This window comes from Vanellus vanellus (assembly GCF_965231255.1).
Source record: "Vanellus vanellus genome assembly, chromosome: Z".
NCBI lineage: Eukaryota > Metazoa > Chordata > Aves > Charadriiformes > Charadriidae > Vanellus > Vanellus vanellus.
Genome location: NC_138908.1, coordinates 1,777,206 through 1,792,150, shown reverse-complemented (window position 1 = coordinate 1,792,150; position 14,945 = coordinate 1,777,206). Strand labels below are relative to the sequence as shown.

The window sequence follows — 14,945 nt, the reverse complement described above, 5'->3', positions numbered from 1 at the left end:
GACCTTGGAGAAGGAAGAAAGCAGGGAATGGACACAAGTAAGTCTTCATGGCCATGACCTCTTTTGAGGGTGTTTAAGTAAAGATCTAACTGGGCTAAGAGGAATAACAAAAGATTTGAAAAGTCAGCATTTTCTGGGATTCTCTCATTTTGTCTAGATCAAATATGACGTGTTAGCGGCCTCTGACACCCCGGAGTAGGGCGATTGTTAACAGCAACATTCATACTGATCATCTGTGTCAGAAGGGGACAAAATCACTTCTTCACCACATGAACATGAAAGACCTGGTGTTTCTAGAGATGACTTCCTCATTTAATACATCTTAATATCAAGTGGATTCAAGGGTGACTGAAAGATCAACGACCAGTTTTAAGAATTAACAAACTGAGAGGCAATTTGATGTAGCTCGAGCTCTAGCCAGGAGAGAGTCCCAAAGGAGAAAATACTCCACTGCTCCACAGCAGCTTCCCTCAGCCAACAGAGCCATTTTTAGCCTAAATGTCCTACATGTCCTACAATTAAACCATGACATGGAAGTGAGAAAGAACAATCCACTGGGTACCGTTTATTTGTTTTGGCACTCATACATATGTACATCATATAAACACGCATATACATAGCTTATATATAAACCTGCAGGCTGTTATTTACCGAGGCATCATCCTTCACTTATCTAGCCAATTCAATTTTCCAGACTTCCATTTCCACACGTATGCTCTAAGGTTAAGTTTTAATAAAAATTTTGGATAAAAATGCCTTCTAAAACGATGGAATTTTTCGTTGAAGTGAAATTTGATTTCTGGTTATGCGTAGTTGAACTCGCTAGGACAATGGATGGAGATCCAACATTTCTAATTAGAAAAAATAGGTAGGAAGTTAATGCTTAAATAATGCATGACGGACAATAATCTGTATTAGGTATGTCAAATTCATACTGATGCAAGTGAAGAACAAGCAGTGATGGTAACAGCCCCAGTGTAGACAGTAACTTCAGACGTTTTTCACCGACATGTCTACAAAACAGTCCTAGCAGTGCTGAATAGGTGGTAGGATAGTGAAGAGATTTTGTCCCAAGTTTGTCTTCTTAAGGCACAATCAAGAGGAAACGTAACATAACTGCAGACATCAGTAAGAAGCCTTATAATGAAAATTCTGAACTATCCTCATCACAGTGAAGACTGAAATGAGAAAATTAATTAACCTCACTCCCCCCCCCCCCATCCAACTTTCCTAAACATTATATTATTAGTAAACAATTAGTAAACAGCTTTTACCAGGGTCCTAAGGAACTCCATCAGCTCTCCACGGTGTGTAGAAGAGGGTCTGAGAGAACTAAAATTGCAGTTGTTTAGCCACTGAAGGCAGTCAGTTGTGCTTTGCAGTATTTCATCGGTACATATTTCATTTACTTCTGATTGCAGGTCTTTAAGACACTGTTCTATGCTAAGAAAAAAAAACAAACAAAAAAATCACATTTTTTTTTTGTGACTCGGAGATAAAAGCATTTTATATATTCCGTATTTTAAAAAGAAAAACTACTTCATATTAATGTGACACTAGTCCTTCTTCATAGTTTAAATTACTCTCACAAAATAAGGCCTGAGTTTGCAGGACTAACATTTAAATACAGTTGAGTTAGAGCTAAAATAAATTTTGTTCAGGCCAGACAGTACCATCCTCAGCAAGAGTAAGTACTGCCTCACTTCTCAAATAATCTTGTACTTTTTAATAAAGTGAACAAGACACCAGCCAACCTAAGATCCAGTCTTTGGTACTTAATTAGCTAAAGCAGAGAATATACACTGAATCAACTACCATATTCAAAGGTGAACGTGTCACTTCGCTCCTTTAGCAACCAGCAGTTGTTTTATAATACGTAACATTTATTAATGACTTCTTAAAGACCCACTGACATCACAGAAAATGCTGCAAAGAATTTTAGAGTCAGTTGTGCTGAGAAAGCAGATCTTTTCTTTCTTGTTTTTGTCATCAGAATATTTCACAGAAAACAGAGTGTTTTCAAGGAGCTGATTGACTCCTTAACATTCGTCTAGAATCATAATCCCGTTTATGAAATCAGATGTGGCTGGTACGGTTATTACAGGGATTTCAGTTGCAAAAAATCACAAGAACAACTGAATACCCAGAATTATTTTATTTCTATTTGTGTGGACACTTACATGAAAACAAACAAACAAACAACATATCTAGAAACAATCTAACTCTGAATCTTTCCTACAAAAACCCCCACCTTTTTGGTATTTCAGAACTACTTTTTTTTTAAAAAAGCAATGCTTAATATTTTATATAGTTTCAGTTAAAAAGTAGTATTGACTAGATCTGGGCAGATCTACGTTTAATGCAGAGTCAACAATAAGACTAATGCCAGTTTTGATTTATTGAAGTGCAAAGTGATTCTCACTACTATTTGAATTTTATTTTGGAGTATATGAGTTATTTGACTTATGTTCTTACAGCTGTTCAAGGATGCAAGGTTTAACACAAATTAAAATTTAGTTCTTTCCACCTTTGTAGAGTTATGGGATTAGATGAGACTCAGCTCTTCACAGTTATTTCAATGTCAGATACTTTTGATCATATTGTTTTCTATTTTCATGACATCAACCAAACAACAAACTTGCCTATTATACTGCCACTCGCATCTCTATTTTATAGGCATGAAGTATGAGTGTTTTTCTTTAACTGCTCTCTAATATTTTCAAATTTGTTTTGGCAAAAGAAGACAAGAGGAAAAGATTAGAAAAGAGGCCGGGCAGAGGAGAAAAGAGAACAAGAGGAGAGGGAAGAAAAACAAACTGGAAAACAAATCAAATCTTTAAGTGTATTACAAGCCATGACAAAATGAACAATTTAAAGACCTCCAGTTTAACAAAAAACATGGGAAACCTTTTTTTTTTTTTAATTAGTAACCTTGCATAAAGTTTTAAATTATTTTCTGCATAATTTCTCCATGTGGAAAGATCCATTTCCCATGAAATGGCATCTTTTTGGAGGAAAGTATTTTTATTAAAAATATAATCTGCTTTGAATATTGTTTTTTTTTTTTAAATATTAAATGCTACTAACCCATATCAATTTGTAACAAGAAATCAGCGATGAAAGACCATTCTGCATGTCACCCACTGACTATACATCATCATTTAATTTTGCCTGCAGTACTGTTTTCAGGATGTGGAAGAAGTACTTGTTTGATTTTCTACTGGATTTTCTCCTTGTTTGAGTGATTTGCATTTTACTCTTTTACAGACGTTATGCAATATACCTGAAATCCCTACTAGCTGTCTCATTCTGATCAACAGCAATAAAGTAAATCAGTGTCATCCCTACCTTTGGGAACTGAGTCTGTTAGTTTGGATTGACATTATAAAAAAAAAAAAAGCAGTGGAAAATAAAATAAGCAAGTTATCACACTGAATTAAGTTCAGAGACAAAGAGTAGTTGCGTTTACCTTTTATTTTAAGTTACCTAAAACAAGCACAAAAGAGGGAAGTATATTTTTTCTGAGAATGCCATCAAGACTTACCATCTATGATAGGTTTCACATTGTGCCTTTTATTTCTTTAAAATACAGTACTAAATAATAACAAGCTGAATATGAAAACTGAGTCAACTACAATTATAGAATGCAAGGACAATCAAAGAATGTAAGTGCAGAAGGGTAGCATTCTGAATGTCACATAAAAATTACATAAATTGTTTCCAAAACTATGACTATACAACTTCTAAAAAAAGTTTAATCAAAGTAGGTCATTTTGAACAGCTTATTTTCCCATATTTAATTGTATTCATTAAGAATTATGGGTTTATTTGTTTTATGCTTAAAAGACATGAGGTAAACCATTCACAGTGCATCTGCTCTATCAAAACAAAGTCACCACATTTTACAGCTGCTTTACCTTCAGAAACCAAATTCAGTAACTACAACTAATGCTAAAATATATAAAAAGTTTCAAAACTTATGAATACATGGGTGGCCTGTAAAACACTTCTATAAAATTGATGCAAAAGTATTAAGATTTTACTGAGCATCAGCGAGCTCATAATGAAGTGGACTGAAACAAGTATCTTCCCACCATCAAATGACCTTATCAGGAGCAGAAAGGACCTCCGCAAAAAACAATCGCTCTCTGCCGGTGGCCCACTCGGTTCCCGAAGGGATGGCGCAGCCACGAATACCAATTCTAAACTTGACAAAAGATCGGCGTCTATCTTTTTAACTTGTGAAACCTGTTCTCAGGGCTATGAAACTGAATGCCTTGCTCATACACCTTGACTCCTGGGACACCATCAAAGGCTTTTACTGTGGTGTGCTGATGTGCCTCATTCAATCATACCCAATAGATTACGGCATTGTGCATCATAAAAGGGACTACTGCTGTTAGTCTGTGCCAATCTGCTTCAACGAGGAACCAGTTGTCACACTCATCTTTGACAGAGGAATCTGTGAGCAAGCCAATAAACTACAAGCTACGAATAGGCTACAGCCTTCTCAAGACCAGATATTTTGGCAATTTGTCCCAACACCGATAAGGGGATTAGGCGGATAAATTTCAGTGGCCCTCCCTGTAGGTACAGATCACGATGTCTGCTCATTTTATCTAATCCTTTTATTCCAATAAAGTAAACATTGAATTAGGACTAAAACCGTTTTTCATTGAATAAAAATATTTTCATCGTGTTTACTTACAGCAAACTCTAGGCAAACACGTTCTCAAGAACACTGCTATTTCTTTTAAGATTTTTGTCAACATGTAGTATTGCATGAACATGGTTAATTATAGATACTTATTCCTTTACACGTATTACATCATTAGATGATATATTTAGGAATTTGGCTGCCACTGAAAAAAAGCATTTTATTCCAGATTATCTGAGTTTAGAAAGCAATTATTTTAAATAAAAGACTTATGCCAAATAGGATTAAAATTATTCTCCCTATGTAGGCTAGTATTTAAAGCTATAATTCACATCAGCATAGGGAAAATAAGACTTTGATTTCCTTTTTTAGAAAGGAAATTTACTAAAGTTTTAAAAACTGTAAACAAAATATATCAATAAAAATTAAAAATGTGAAAAATGTGCTTAATATATTTAATTGAATTTTATTCTTAAAAGTACAACTACAAAAAATTATATAAAGTACTAAATTCCTTTTTTCTCCCAAATAATCCTTTTTCATTAAGGTTTAACTGCAAATATTTTTTAGTAAGTTCAGTGTAGGAAATAAGCTCCTTTTTTGGAACAAATTCAGGCATCGATCCAGATGCTGTCAACTGACACTATGCACGGACGATGGGAGTGTAAATGGTCTTAAAATCATGTGCAGTCAATGGAAAAATACAACCATGCAACCCCATCTACATCAGGAATACGAGATCTGGAGTAAAACGGGGAAATCGGGCATAGTTCAGTACTTGATGCTTTTTCCTTATTTACTATAGTTAACTGGTTCTGTGCTCCACACGTGTTTTCTGAAACATCCTCTGAAACTCTAAACTTTAATGATAAGGTGAGGCATACAATTCATGTTTTAGGCAATCAGTTTAGGTCATCAATGTTGAGACACTGCTGAACCTAACCAGACGGTGCTTAATTCTGTTGGAAGTTAGCCTGCTGGTACTACGTTAGACTAGCTGGTCCTGATCAGATGGAAGGTCCCATGTCTCTGACAGTGGTCATTAGGAGATTCCGAAGAGGAACTAAAAAACCCAAGGAAAAAAAAAAGGTTAAGATTTCTCAGAATATTTTCAGTGTGTCCAGCAGTTTGTGACATGAGTACTTAAATCAGACAGTGTCCTAGTATTTATCAGGCCTCAATCTTTTCCTCCACAGATGATTCCGCTTTTCTTTGAACCTGTGGAACTGTTCAGACACAAACAGAAAAAAAATAGTCACCAAACTACTAAAAAAGGAGCGAATATAAAAGCTCGAAATAAAAATTACCCTTTCTCTGTAGCAAAGAAATCTGATAGTTATGCTCATAATGATTTTTGTAAAATTGACTGTTTTTTCAAGAAAGAAATCTTTAGTCCCACACAAAGAGTATATTGAGCCTTTGTGGGCATATCAATGCTTGTAGTTAGTACCACTGGTATACCATTGTGCCAGTAAAAATTATTTCACTGAAACAGCTTCTCCTTTTTACAGATGAGGGCGGTTTGGGTTTTTTTTGTTGTTGGTTGTTTTTTTTTTTTTTTAACACACTAAGCAAAGTTCTGTTCTGCTATCTGTGCCCACACTGGAGTGCTTTTCTGGAGTAGCATGTCAATACCATTTGGTAAGTATTCCCACTGTAGACAGACAGTCTCGATTTGAGAACTCCTAGGTGCTCTTACTTATTAAGTTAATGACAGTTTTTAGGAGTAACTTAATTATGTGGAGAGACTGCTTTTTAAGTGGTTGCATCAATGAACAAACAGTTACAAACCAAGTGCTATAATGGAACTGATAGTGTAAGCACTGTCGTACTGACACGGCATTATTTTGAAAAGCACAGTATCAAAATGAGGGTTGCTGTCTCCATATATCATTTTCCATTGCCTAAGATTACTACGAATAAGTTGAAGGATGATCTTCTAACTCCTTTCAATTTCTAACAAGCACTGTTTCAATTTATTTCATATAGCATATGGAACAGCCATAAAATGGCAATGAGATTGGTTAAATTAAACTGCTAAGCTATAAAGTGAAATTATCTTTAAACCTCATGTTACTTAATGCTTAAGATCCTCATATTCAAGGAGATCTGCTTTTAGCACCAGAGTTTATACGTCTTCTGTTAAGAATAGACTGTTTTAAAAGTAATGAAGTAATTGTTTCCACTGTTTTTTGAAGACAGAAGGACTAACATAATATTACTTTGTTATTATCATGTAAATTCATTAAAAAGCTTGACTGCTAAAGATACAGGACATTTTATACAAAATCAGTCGTATCATTTGGAAACCTGTGTGTCAGAGGACCTGCTGTACACTTCGAGTAATAAGAAATCTTTGAGAAAGACTTCTACCACTATAATTCCCACAGGCGTTTTCCTTGTTACACTTTCTCCCATGTGGAAACAAACATTTTGTTTTATTTCATGAGACCTGACCTGCCAAAAAGGAAATGTTACAAAAATTTCCCATGATTTCATGAGGTCACTGCTGATGCCCCAGCCCTACTGTGTGTTAATAAGCGCAAATATTAATTTATTTTCTGGTAAATTTTAAACTGCTAAATAAAATCTAACTAAAAAAAAACAAAGAGTGATGTAAAGAATGTTTTGATAACTTTATCTTGAACACATACAAGAGGTTTTACCAAAAATGGCTATTTATCATCTTGCATGTTCCCACAATACTTATGATAACCTACAGTAACATTCATGGTACAATGTATCTCTTAGGATTTCTAAAATTCTGAAAAAAATGAGATTATTGTAGTTCCAAGCCTATAATGTTTACACTGTTCCATTCTAGTCTATCTGACCATCAGCTTATTCTTTCTGGCATGTCCATTTTCTTACTCTCATTAAACCAACTGCATAAACAGATAAAATTCCTTCTTGTATTTTATATTCTTTACGAAGGTGACCTCAACAGCAGAGGAGAAAGCTAGAAAGTAAAGCTGCTACTGCTAATAATGAAGATTTTGCTATCACCTCATGTTTGTGTGTATGGTACCTTTTCTTTCGTGGTTTGACTATATTATTCTCTTATTCAGATTTTCTATCTAAGTTCTATTCAAAATAAAATAAGACCAATAAAGATGAAGTTAAACATTGTTTTGGAAGCAGCAATACAAAACTGACGGAAAGACTGACTACAAAAACTTTACCTCTTTAGAAAAACGCTGTTAAGACAAATACGTCTTGACACTTGTTTTTAAAACCAGCAATTATTTAATGTACGAGTCTGAAAGTTACTTTATAATAATATAAAGCTGAAAGCCTTGAAAAAATTCACTTCCTCAAATTCGTCCTATGGTAATCTTGGACCTTAAGATGTAAAACAAAAATGCAGCCCTTCCTTCAAGGACTTTGCAAGCTTCTTCATGTCTCTAATTCAGCTACTTACAAAACATATCCGCCAAAACTGTAAAATAACCCTATCACTGAAACCAGAAAGAAATAGAATAGTGATGACTGCTGCACCTCAGCGAGAGAAACTTACTCAACAGCTGAACCATACCAGAACCATCAGTCCTACCAGAAGCACCGCCTACCTTTAATCTCTAATCTCGTTTCAAGACTTGAGCTATTTCAATCCACAAGACATAAGTCTCACCTTGGTAAGTTATTTCAAAAGACTGGCAGTGAAACATAGGAGTCTTTCAACTGCATTGACCAAATCATGATAGTGAAAAACAGTGGCTAAAAACACATTGTCTCATGTGTTTTCTTATGAAATGCATTGAGGTATTTCGACACGCAGTCAAAGATCTGATTACAGCTCCCGTAGATGTACATGACAGCTAACTACCTACCTAAAATACTGACACAGTTACCATCGCTGCAGATTACAGTTAAGAAACTGTGTCTCTATTAAAATAGCCAAACTCTGAGAAACTGTGCTGTCCGGCTAGCAAGGGGATACAAAACAACCACCCCAAACTCGGCGATCATGCACAAAGACAACACAGGCTGAATAGGAATAAAATTACATTCCGTTCTCGGTTTAGTTACTCCTTCCTAGCGATTGCTCTGAGGCCGTGGGTAGACAGATACTATTTTGACAAAGATTTTAGTAACATTATTCTAATATCTTTACAGGTACTAAACTCTCAACTAAATACTACCGTAATGCATTTGTATGGCAAGCAGGTTACATTCACACAGAAGAGTCAAATTATTTTTGAGAGCTGTGATAAATATTAGGTGTGAGCAAAACTCATAAAATTATCAATTTTATTCCTCGACTGTTAAAACCTAGTTTGAAATTCTCCCAAATACTGAACTACTATTGGGATTTTTGAATGGAGATGCCAAGATTTTGCTAATTCTCTTGAATAACAGGACAGTGAGGTGTAGCTGCTTCCTGAAAATTCCAGAGAGGAATAAGCCAAGATTTTCTTCAAAATAAAGACAACTCTTGCAGCACATCTCAGTTTAAAAACATTTCTGTGCAAGTCAGCAATGTTATGATCAACAACTGGAAAATGTCATACCAACATACTTGCTGAGGTATTTTCCAGATAGTCCTGTTATTTGCAAGTTAAGGATCTTGTTAGGTGCTTAAATAATGATTACAATTTATATTGAACAGTTATGCAATAAGATGCAATGCTATAAGCACTTATTAGTATTGACCTCACCGGAGTCCTTCAAAAAAGACCTTCATCAAAATCCCAAGTGACTGAATTACTGTTAATTAGACAGAGGGTCAGGTTGAAGTTTATGAGATTGAAGTCAACTTAAGCCTCTGTGAAAAGCCTCACAGGATACAGTCTCCAGTGCACAGAGGAGATGCAATGCAATTATTAGTAAATACTTTTGTTGAATTCTCAGTAATTGTTCTGTTGAAGAAGACCTCGAATACCTCACACTGTCCCACCACCGCGTAGAATCTATTGTCACTTTAACACCACTAAAAGGCAGCCACTCACCGAAGAAAGAACTGAATACACACACACAAAACAATCAACTGCTAAAGTGATTTCATGTTTTCAATCACTTTCAAGTTATGCACAAGAAGCTTGGTTTCAAGCTCTGTACCTTATTTTCTGCTTAGAAGTATTAAATACCAGCTGAAAGCTTAGTTCTATGGATTGCCCAAACATTAACCCTTACTAATTCTTATTCCTCCAATTAGGAAAAAAACATCCAAAGACTCAGGACAGACAGGAAAAGTCAAAGCAAATGTGAGGAGAAAGACTGAAGACAAATGGCCGTCCTGATGAAATTATGAATAGGACTTCAGCCTTTAGAAAAAGCGGAGACCACCACTGCACATAGAACTGCCCAGCAAGAGTTAAGCAGTTCATACTCACCTGCTTCTATAAACTGCTTCAAATAAAGTTAACATTCAAGTGTAATAAGAGCTCTGTTATATAACAGTGAATGAATGAACCACTTACTCCCTTAAAACTTACAAATAAAACAATTTCACACGGATGGCCATTTTTTTTTTTGTTATAGCACCAAATAGGATTGGTACAATACAAAAATACTGAAGGTAATTCAGCGACTGGAAAGCATATCTGATTTGTCGTGTCACACAATTTTATAAAAGCTATTCAGTTGGAAGGCAATAAATGAGCATTCAAGTGATTTACACACTTTTGGATCATAATTTTTTACACAATGTTTTATTTTTAAAAATATATATATGCTGTATACTATTATGTTTATTCTCTGTGGTATAATAAAATCATAAATCTATCTGATGAAAAATGGATTGTATTCCAATTGTATCACTGTAGCACATAGAGCTGCTCTTATCATACCACTTACAAAGATCAATGGTAACTTGAAAATGATTTCATTCCATGCTACCTCTAATATATTAGCAATAAAAGGACTCTTTTTAATTTAAAAGTCACATCAGCTGCTGTCCATCTTCTTTTAAACTCCCCTCCATTTCTGAAACTGACATATTACAGAAGCAAAATACCACCTTGTAACTAAAAGGCTACTTTCTGATTTTCCTTGAGAAAACTAGTTTTAAAACTAGCTTAAGTGTCAATTCAGCAGAAATACAAAGTTTTTCCTGACATGCATTGCTATGTACCACACCCTAATCCTGTGATGATATTCATGTAAAATGTAACATAAAATGTTAACTGATGTAGAGTACCATCAAAAGGAACAAGCAGCTGGCCTGCTTTCCCACAGCCAAAAGTTTTCTCAAGCAGCAACACACATTTTACACACTTTAGAAACAAAGAGAGCAGTAAAGCATGCGTTCCAAAGACTCATCTTGATAATAAACTTTCTAACTCTCAGGCTGGCTCTGCATAAGGATGACTTTCATTTGGTAGCCGAAGAGGTGACACCACCTGCCAAAAATGCTGATGCTGTTTTTTCCCAGATGTACAAGGCCACGGCAACTCAAAACTTAAGTACCTATAACCGTGGTATGACTTCAACTAAACTCTAAGGAAGCAACTACATTTCACTGATGTCAACAGCTGGAAAATTGTAATACGAAATTGCACTATGCAGTGGTCCATAACAGCATATTTCCCAGATCTTCACTATCATTGCTACCCTGGGATTATTACTATTGCAACCACATTCATAAACACTGAATTTTTAAATGAAAATGGTCAAAATGTGAGATAAGAGTAATATGAATAAAAAGCCTGAAAAATCTCTCAGCCTGGCCTAAGCAATATAACAATAATTCAGAGATGACCTAAATCAGTTTTCGGTGAGATACAGCAATGGCTTATCTCCATCCTTCAGGAAGCTGTTCGGGAGCAGACAAAGACCTCACAAATGTGGGCTTCATTACAATTGCAGAATCTCCAAAGAGATGTCACAAAAGGCATTCTTTGAAACCAAACGACTATACAACATACACTGTCATCCAAAGACAAGCATTTTCAAAATTTAACATAAAACTATGCTGGTTTTTATATCTCTGAATGTACACTCAATTTTTTAATGGCGCAACTAATTTATTCACTTAGGAGCATCTTTTACAGATCAAAATATTTTAAAGGTACTAAAGAGTTTAGCAGCAAAACACCGCCACCACTTTTCAAACAAGGCACAAAACTTTGAGCTGATTTTTTTTTCAGTCATGCAAAAATCTGCATCAAAAAAAAGAACTCTTTCAGTACTCCACTGTATCCATACGGGTACCTGTTCCTCAGGGGTCGGTACTGGGACCAGTGCTGTTTAACATCTTTGTTGGTGACATGGACAGTAGGATGGAGTGCACCCTCAGCCAGTTTGCCGACAACACCAAGCTGCATGGAGCGCTTGACATGCTGGAGGGACGGGATACCATCCAGAGGGACCTGGACAGGCTGGAGGGGTGGGCCCATGCCAACCTCATGGCCATCAAGTCCAGGTGAAAGGTCCTGCACGTGGGCTGAGGCAATGCCAAGCACAAATCCAGGCTGGGCGGAGAATGGATGGAGAGCTGCCCTGAGGAGAAGGACTTGGGGGTGTTGGTGGATGAGAAGCTCACCATGAGCCAGCAATGTGCGCTGGCAGCCCAGTGAGCCCCCGGCCCCCCGGGCTGCATCCCCCACAGCGTGGCCAGCAGGGCGAGGGGGGGCTGTGCCCCTCTGCTGCGCTCTGCTCTGGGGAGACCCCCCCGCAACGCTGCCTCCAGCTCGGGGGGTCCCCACAGCAGAAGGCCCCGGAGCTGTTGGAGCGGGGCCAGAGGAGGCCCTGGAGATGCTGGGAGGGCTGGAGCCCCTCTGCTGGGAGGACAGGCTGGGAGAGGTGGGGGGGTCAGCCTGGAGAAAAGAAGGTTCCGGGGAGACCTTTGAGCTGCTTTCCAGAACCTAAAGGGGCTCCAGGAGAGCTGGGGAGGGACTTTTTACTGAGGGCATGGAGTGATAGGGTGAGGGGGAATGGCTCCAAACTGGAAGAGGGGAGACTGAGGAGAGATCCGAGGGAGAAATTGTTGGCTGTGGGGGCGGTGAGCCCCTGGCGCAGGGTGCTCCGAGAAGCTGTGGCTGCCCCATCCCTGGGGGTGTTCAAGGCCGGGTTGGACGGGGCTGGGAGCAATTGCCCAGGGCAGGGGGTGGGACCGGATGGTCTTTAAGGTCCCTTCCAACCCAAACCATTCTGTGATTCTGTGATTCTATGGCATTGATTTTGGAAAACCAATATGTGACAAAGAACTGAACAATGAAATATATTAAAAAATATATTCTACTTAGAAAATCTATGGCAGCATAACAGTTTTAACTGAAATAGGTAAAATAATGGCTCGTATAAGAAAGATTAATATATATGAACTAACTTGGTTTTTCTACTTCCATTAGAAACCAAACATACCAAACATACTGAACATACTGAGTTCAAATTTTGCTTTTTTGCAAAATTCTGTGGCTCTCTTAGTGAATAAAAATTCTGTCCCATAGCTGTAGGAAATACAGCTGTCATGGGAATACACATTTGCTTCCTCCACTATCACACCCACTGCTGTAATTCTTAAGATTAAGATGATTCAGCCGCTAAAAATATCATACAGGGAAAGACTATAGCACAAAAATTATATGGCATTAAAAAATTTGTTAAATGCTGCAGTGGTTAAGGTAAAATTACTACTGAAATAATTATCAGAATTTTAACCTACAGCTAGAAAAGAAAGGAAAAAAAAAATGTATTTCCTACATGTAATGACTTTCACTAATACTTTCAATCCAAATAAAATAACTCTTTACCTAGAAGAGTTCTTCTTTATTTTTTCATCAAGATCACTAAGGACTTGTTGAAACTCCAATTCTCCTGGAAGGACACTTAACAAACAGTCTAAGTTGGAAGAATCAAGCGAATACTCTCCTCCCCATTCCATTTTCAGAAACTGTAAAACAGATACAGAAAAGTTGTTAAATAATGAAAAAATTCAATCTAGAAGTATGAAAATATACAACATTTTGTTCCTTGGAAATACTTAGATTAATAAGGGAAGCATTCATGTAGGGAAATATAAAATCATTGTTGATTAGTAAACCTTGTGCATCCTTTTGAGTGCTACAAAGAGGGCACCTGTAAAATAAAAGCAGAGATAAATTTCATAATATCTTGCATTGTTTTGGTTTAAAAAACACTGGTTTTACCTTAATCTTCTTTTACCTCTTTTTTTTTTTTTTTTAAGATTTAGAAAGAAAATTCTCAGTATTATAACTGGAAATCATAAAAATAAATACATTGCAGGGTAAATTTATTTTCTGTGTGCTTATAATTTCTGTCCGAAGAGTAACTGCTTTCTGGAAGTTGAGCCCATCATTGCAAATAACTAGAACACAAAAATCCAGACCAAAACACTATAATGTACTAATAAAAAAGTGTCATCTTTCTTTGTACACATTTTACTCAACAAATACTTTGCCAAAACACAGGTCAAATCCACTGGCCTACTCAAACTAAGACACTAAATCCCAGGCGTCGTTATATCAGAAGCAAATCATTACTGGAGTTATTTTTCCTGCTTTCTGTTTTTTCTGTATTCTCTTTTTTGAGAAATAATGAAGTTGATTTTATAACCAGTGACGACTTGCTACTGAATTTAAGGAAAAAATGACACAAAACATGGAAACTTCTTAATAACAAGTGTATTTCACATCTACTATTTAGTATTTAATAATACTGTTCATATTGCAGTAGTAACATGAGGAAGTAACGTAACTATTCAGATGCACACAATGTTTGGGCAACAGAATATAATGAATTAATAAATACACTATTTTTCCTACAAGCAATATTCTTTTATGAAGCAATTACAGTGTTGGCTGGAAATTTACCTAGAAGGACTACTTGAAAAATAGATTGAGAGTTTTTTTAAGTGAGCGGTGTAAAAGACACATGCTCCAGAAGAACATCAGATTAAGATGCAAGGTCAAGGTGATAGCTTTTGGTCAAATATGAGTGTAGAACCACAAGTAACAGAACTGAGCATTTCTTCAGTTGAAATTACACCACTGATTCTGGTTTTGCTCTTTCAAAAAAAAGTTAGAACAAATGTGAAGGTTTTTTAAAGCCTAGTATCTCGCACATCTGAATTAACAGCACAATACTATGAAATATTTCATGGATATATAATGTTCTTAAGTTCTCAGAAGCTATAGAATACCCCTTTGCAAATAAGAATTCAGACTTCCAACATTTTGGAATGTACCTGAAACTCAGTCACCCTTCTGGTTAAAAAGTTTGGATGTAAACCAAATACATCATGTAACACATCCAGGAAAGAACAGTCTTTGAATATAAGACTTAAAGTATCTTAACAGATGTTACTGCAACTAAAGACATTGTAATT

The 14,945-nt window shown here is 36.3% G+C and overlaps 1 protein-coding gene across 1 annotated transcript in view; it reads right to left on the bottom strand.

Moving 5' to 3' along the window:
* KIAA0825 overlaps positions 1-13,481 on the bottom strand; it is a gene marked incomplete at both ends in the record, with an annotated part of 215,425 nt that extends 201,944 nt beyond the window's left edge. The window contains 2 exons of the mRNA XM_082497577.1: positions 1,275-1,443; positions 13,351-13,481. Of these exons, the coding sequence (XP_082353703.1) occupies positions 1,275-1,443; positions 13,351-13,481 (300 nt within the window). The remainder of the gene's footprint in view (positions 1-1,274; positions 1,444-13,350) is intronic.
* Positions 13,482-14,945: the final 1,464 nt, after the last annotated feature.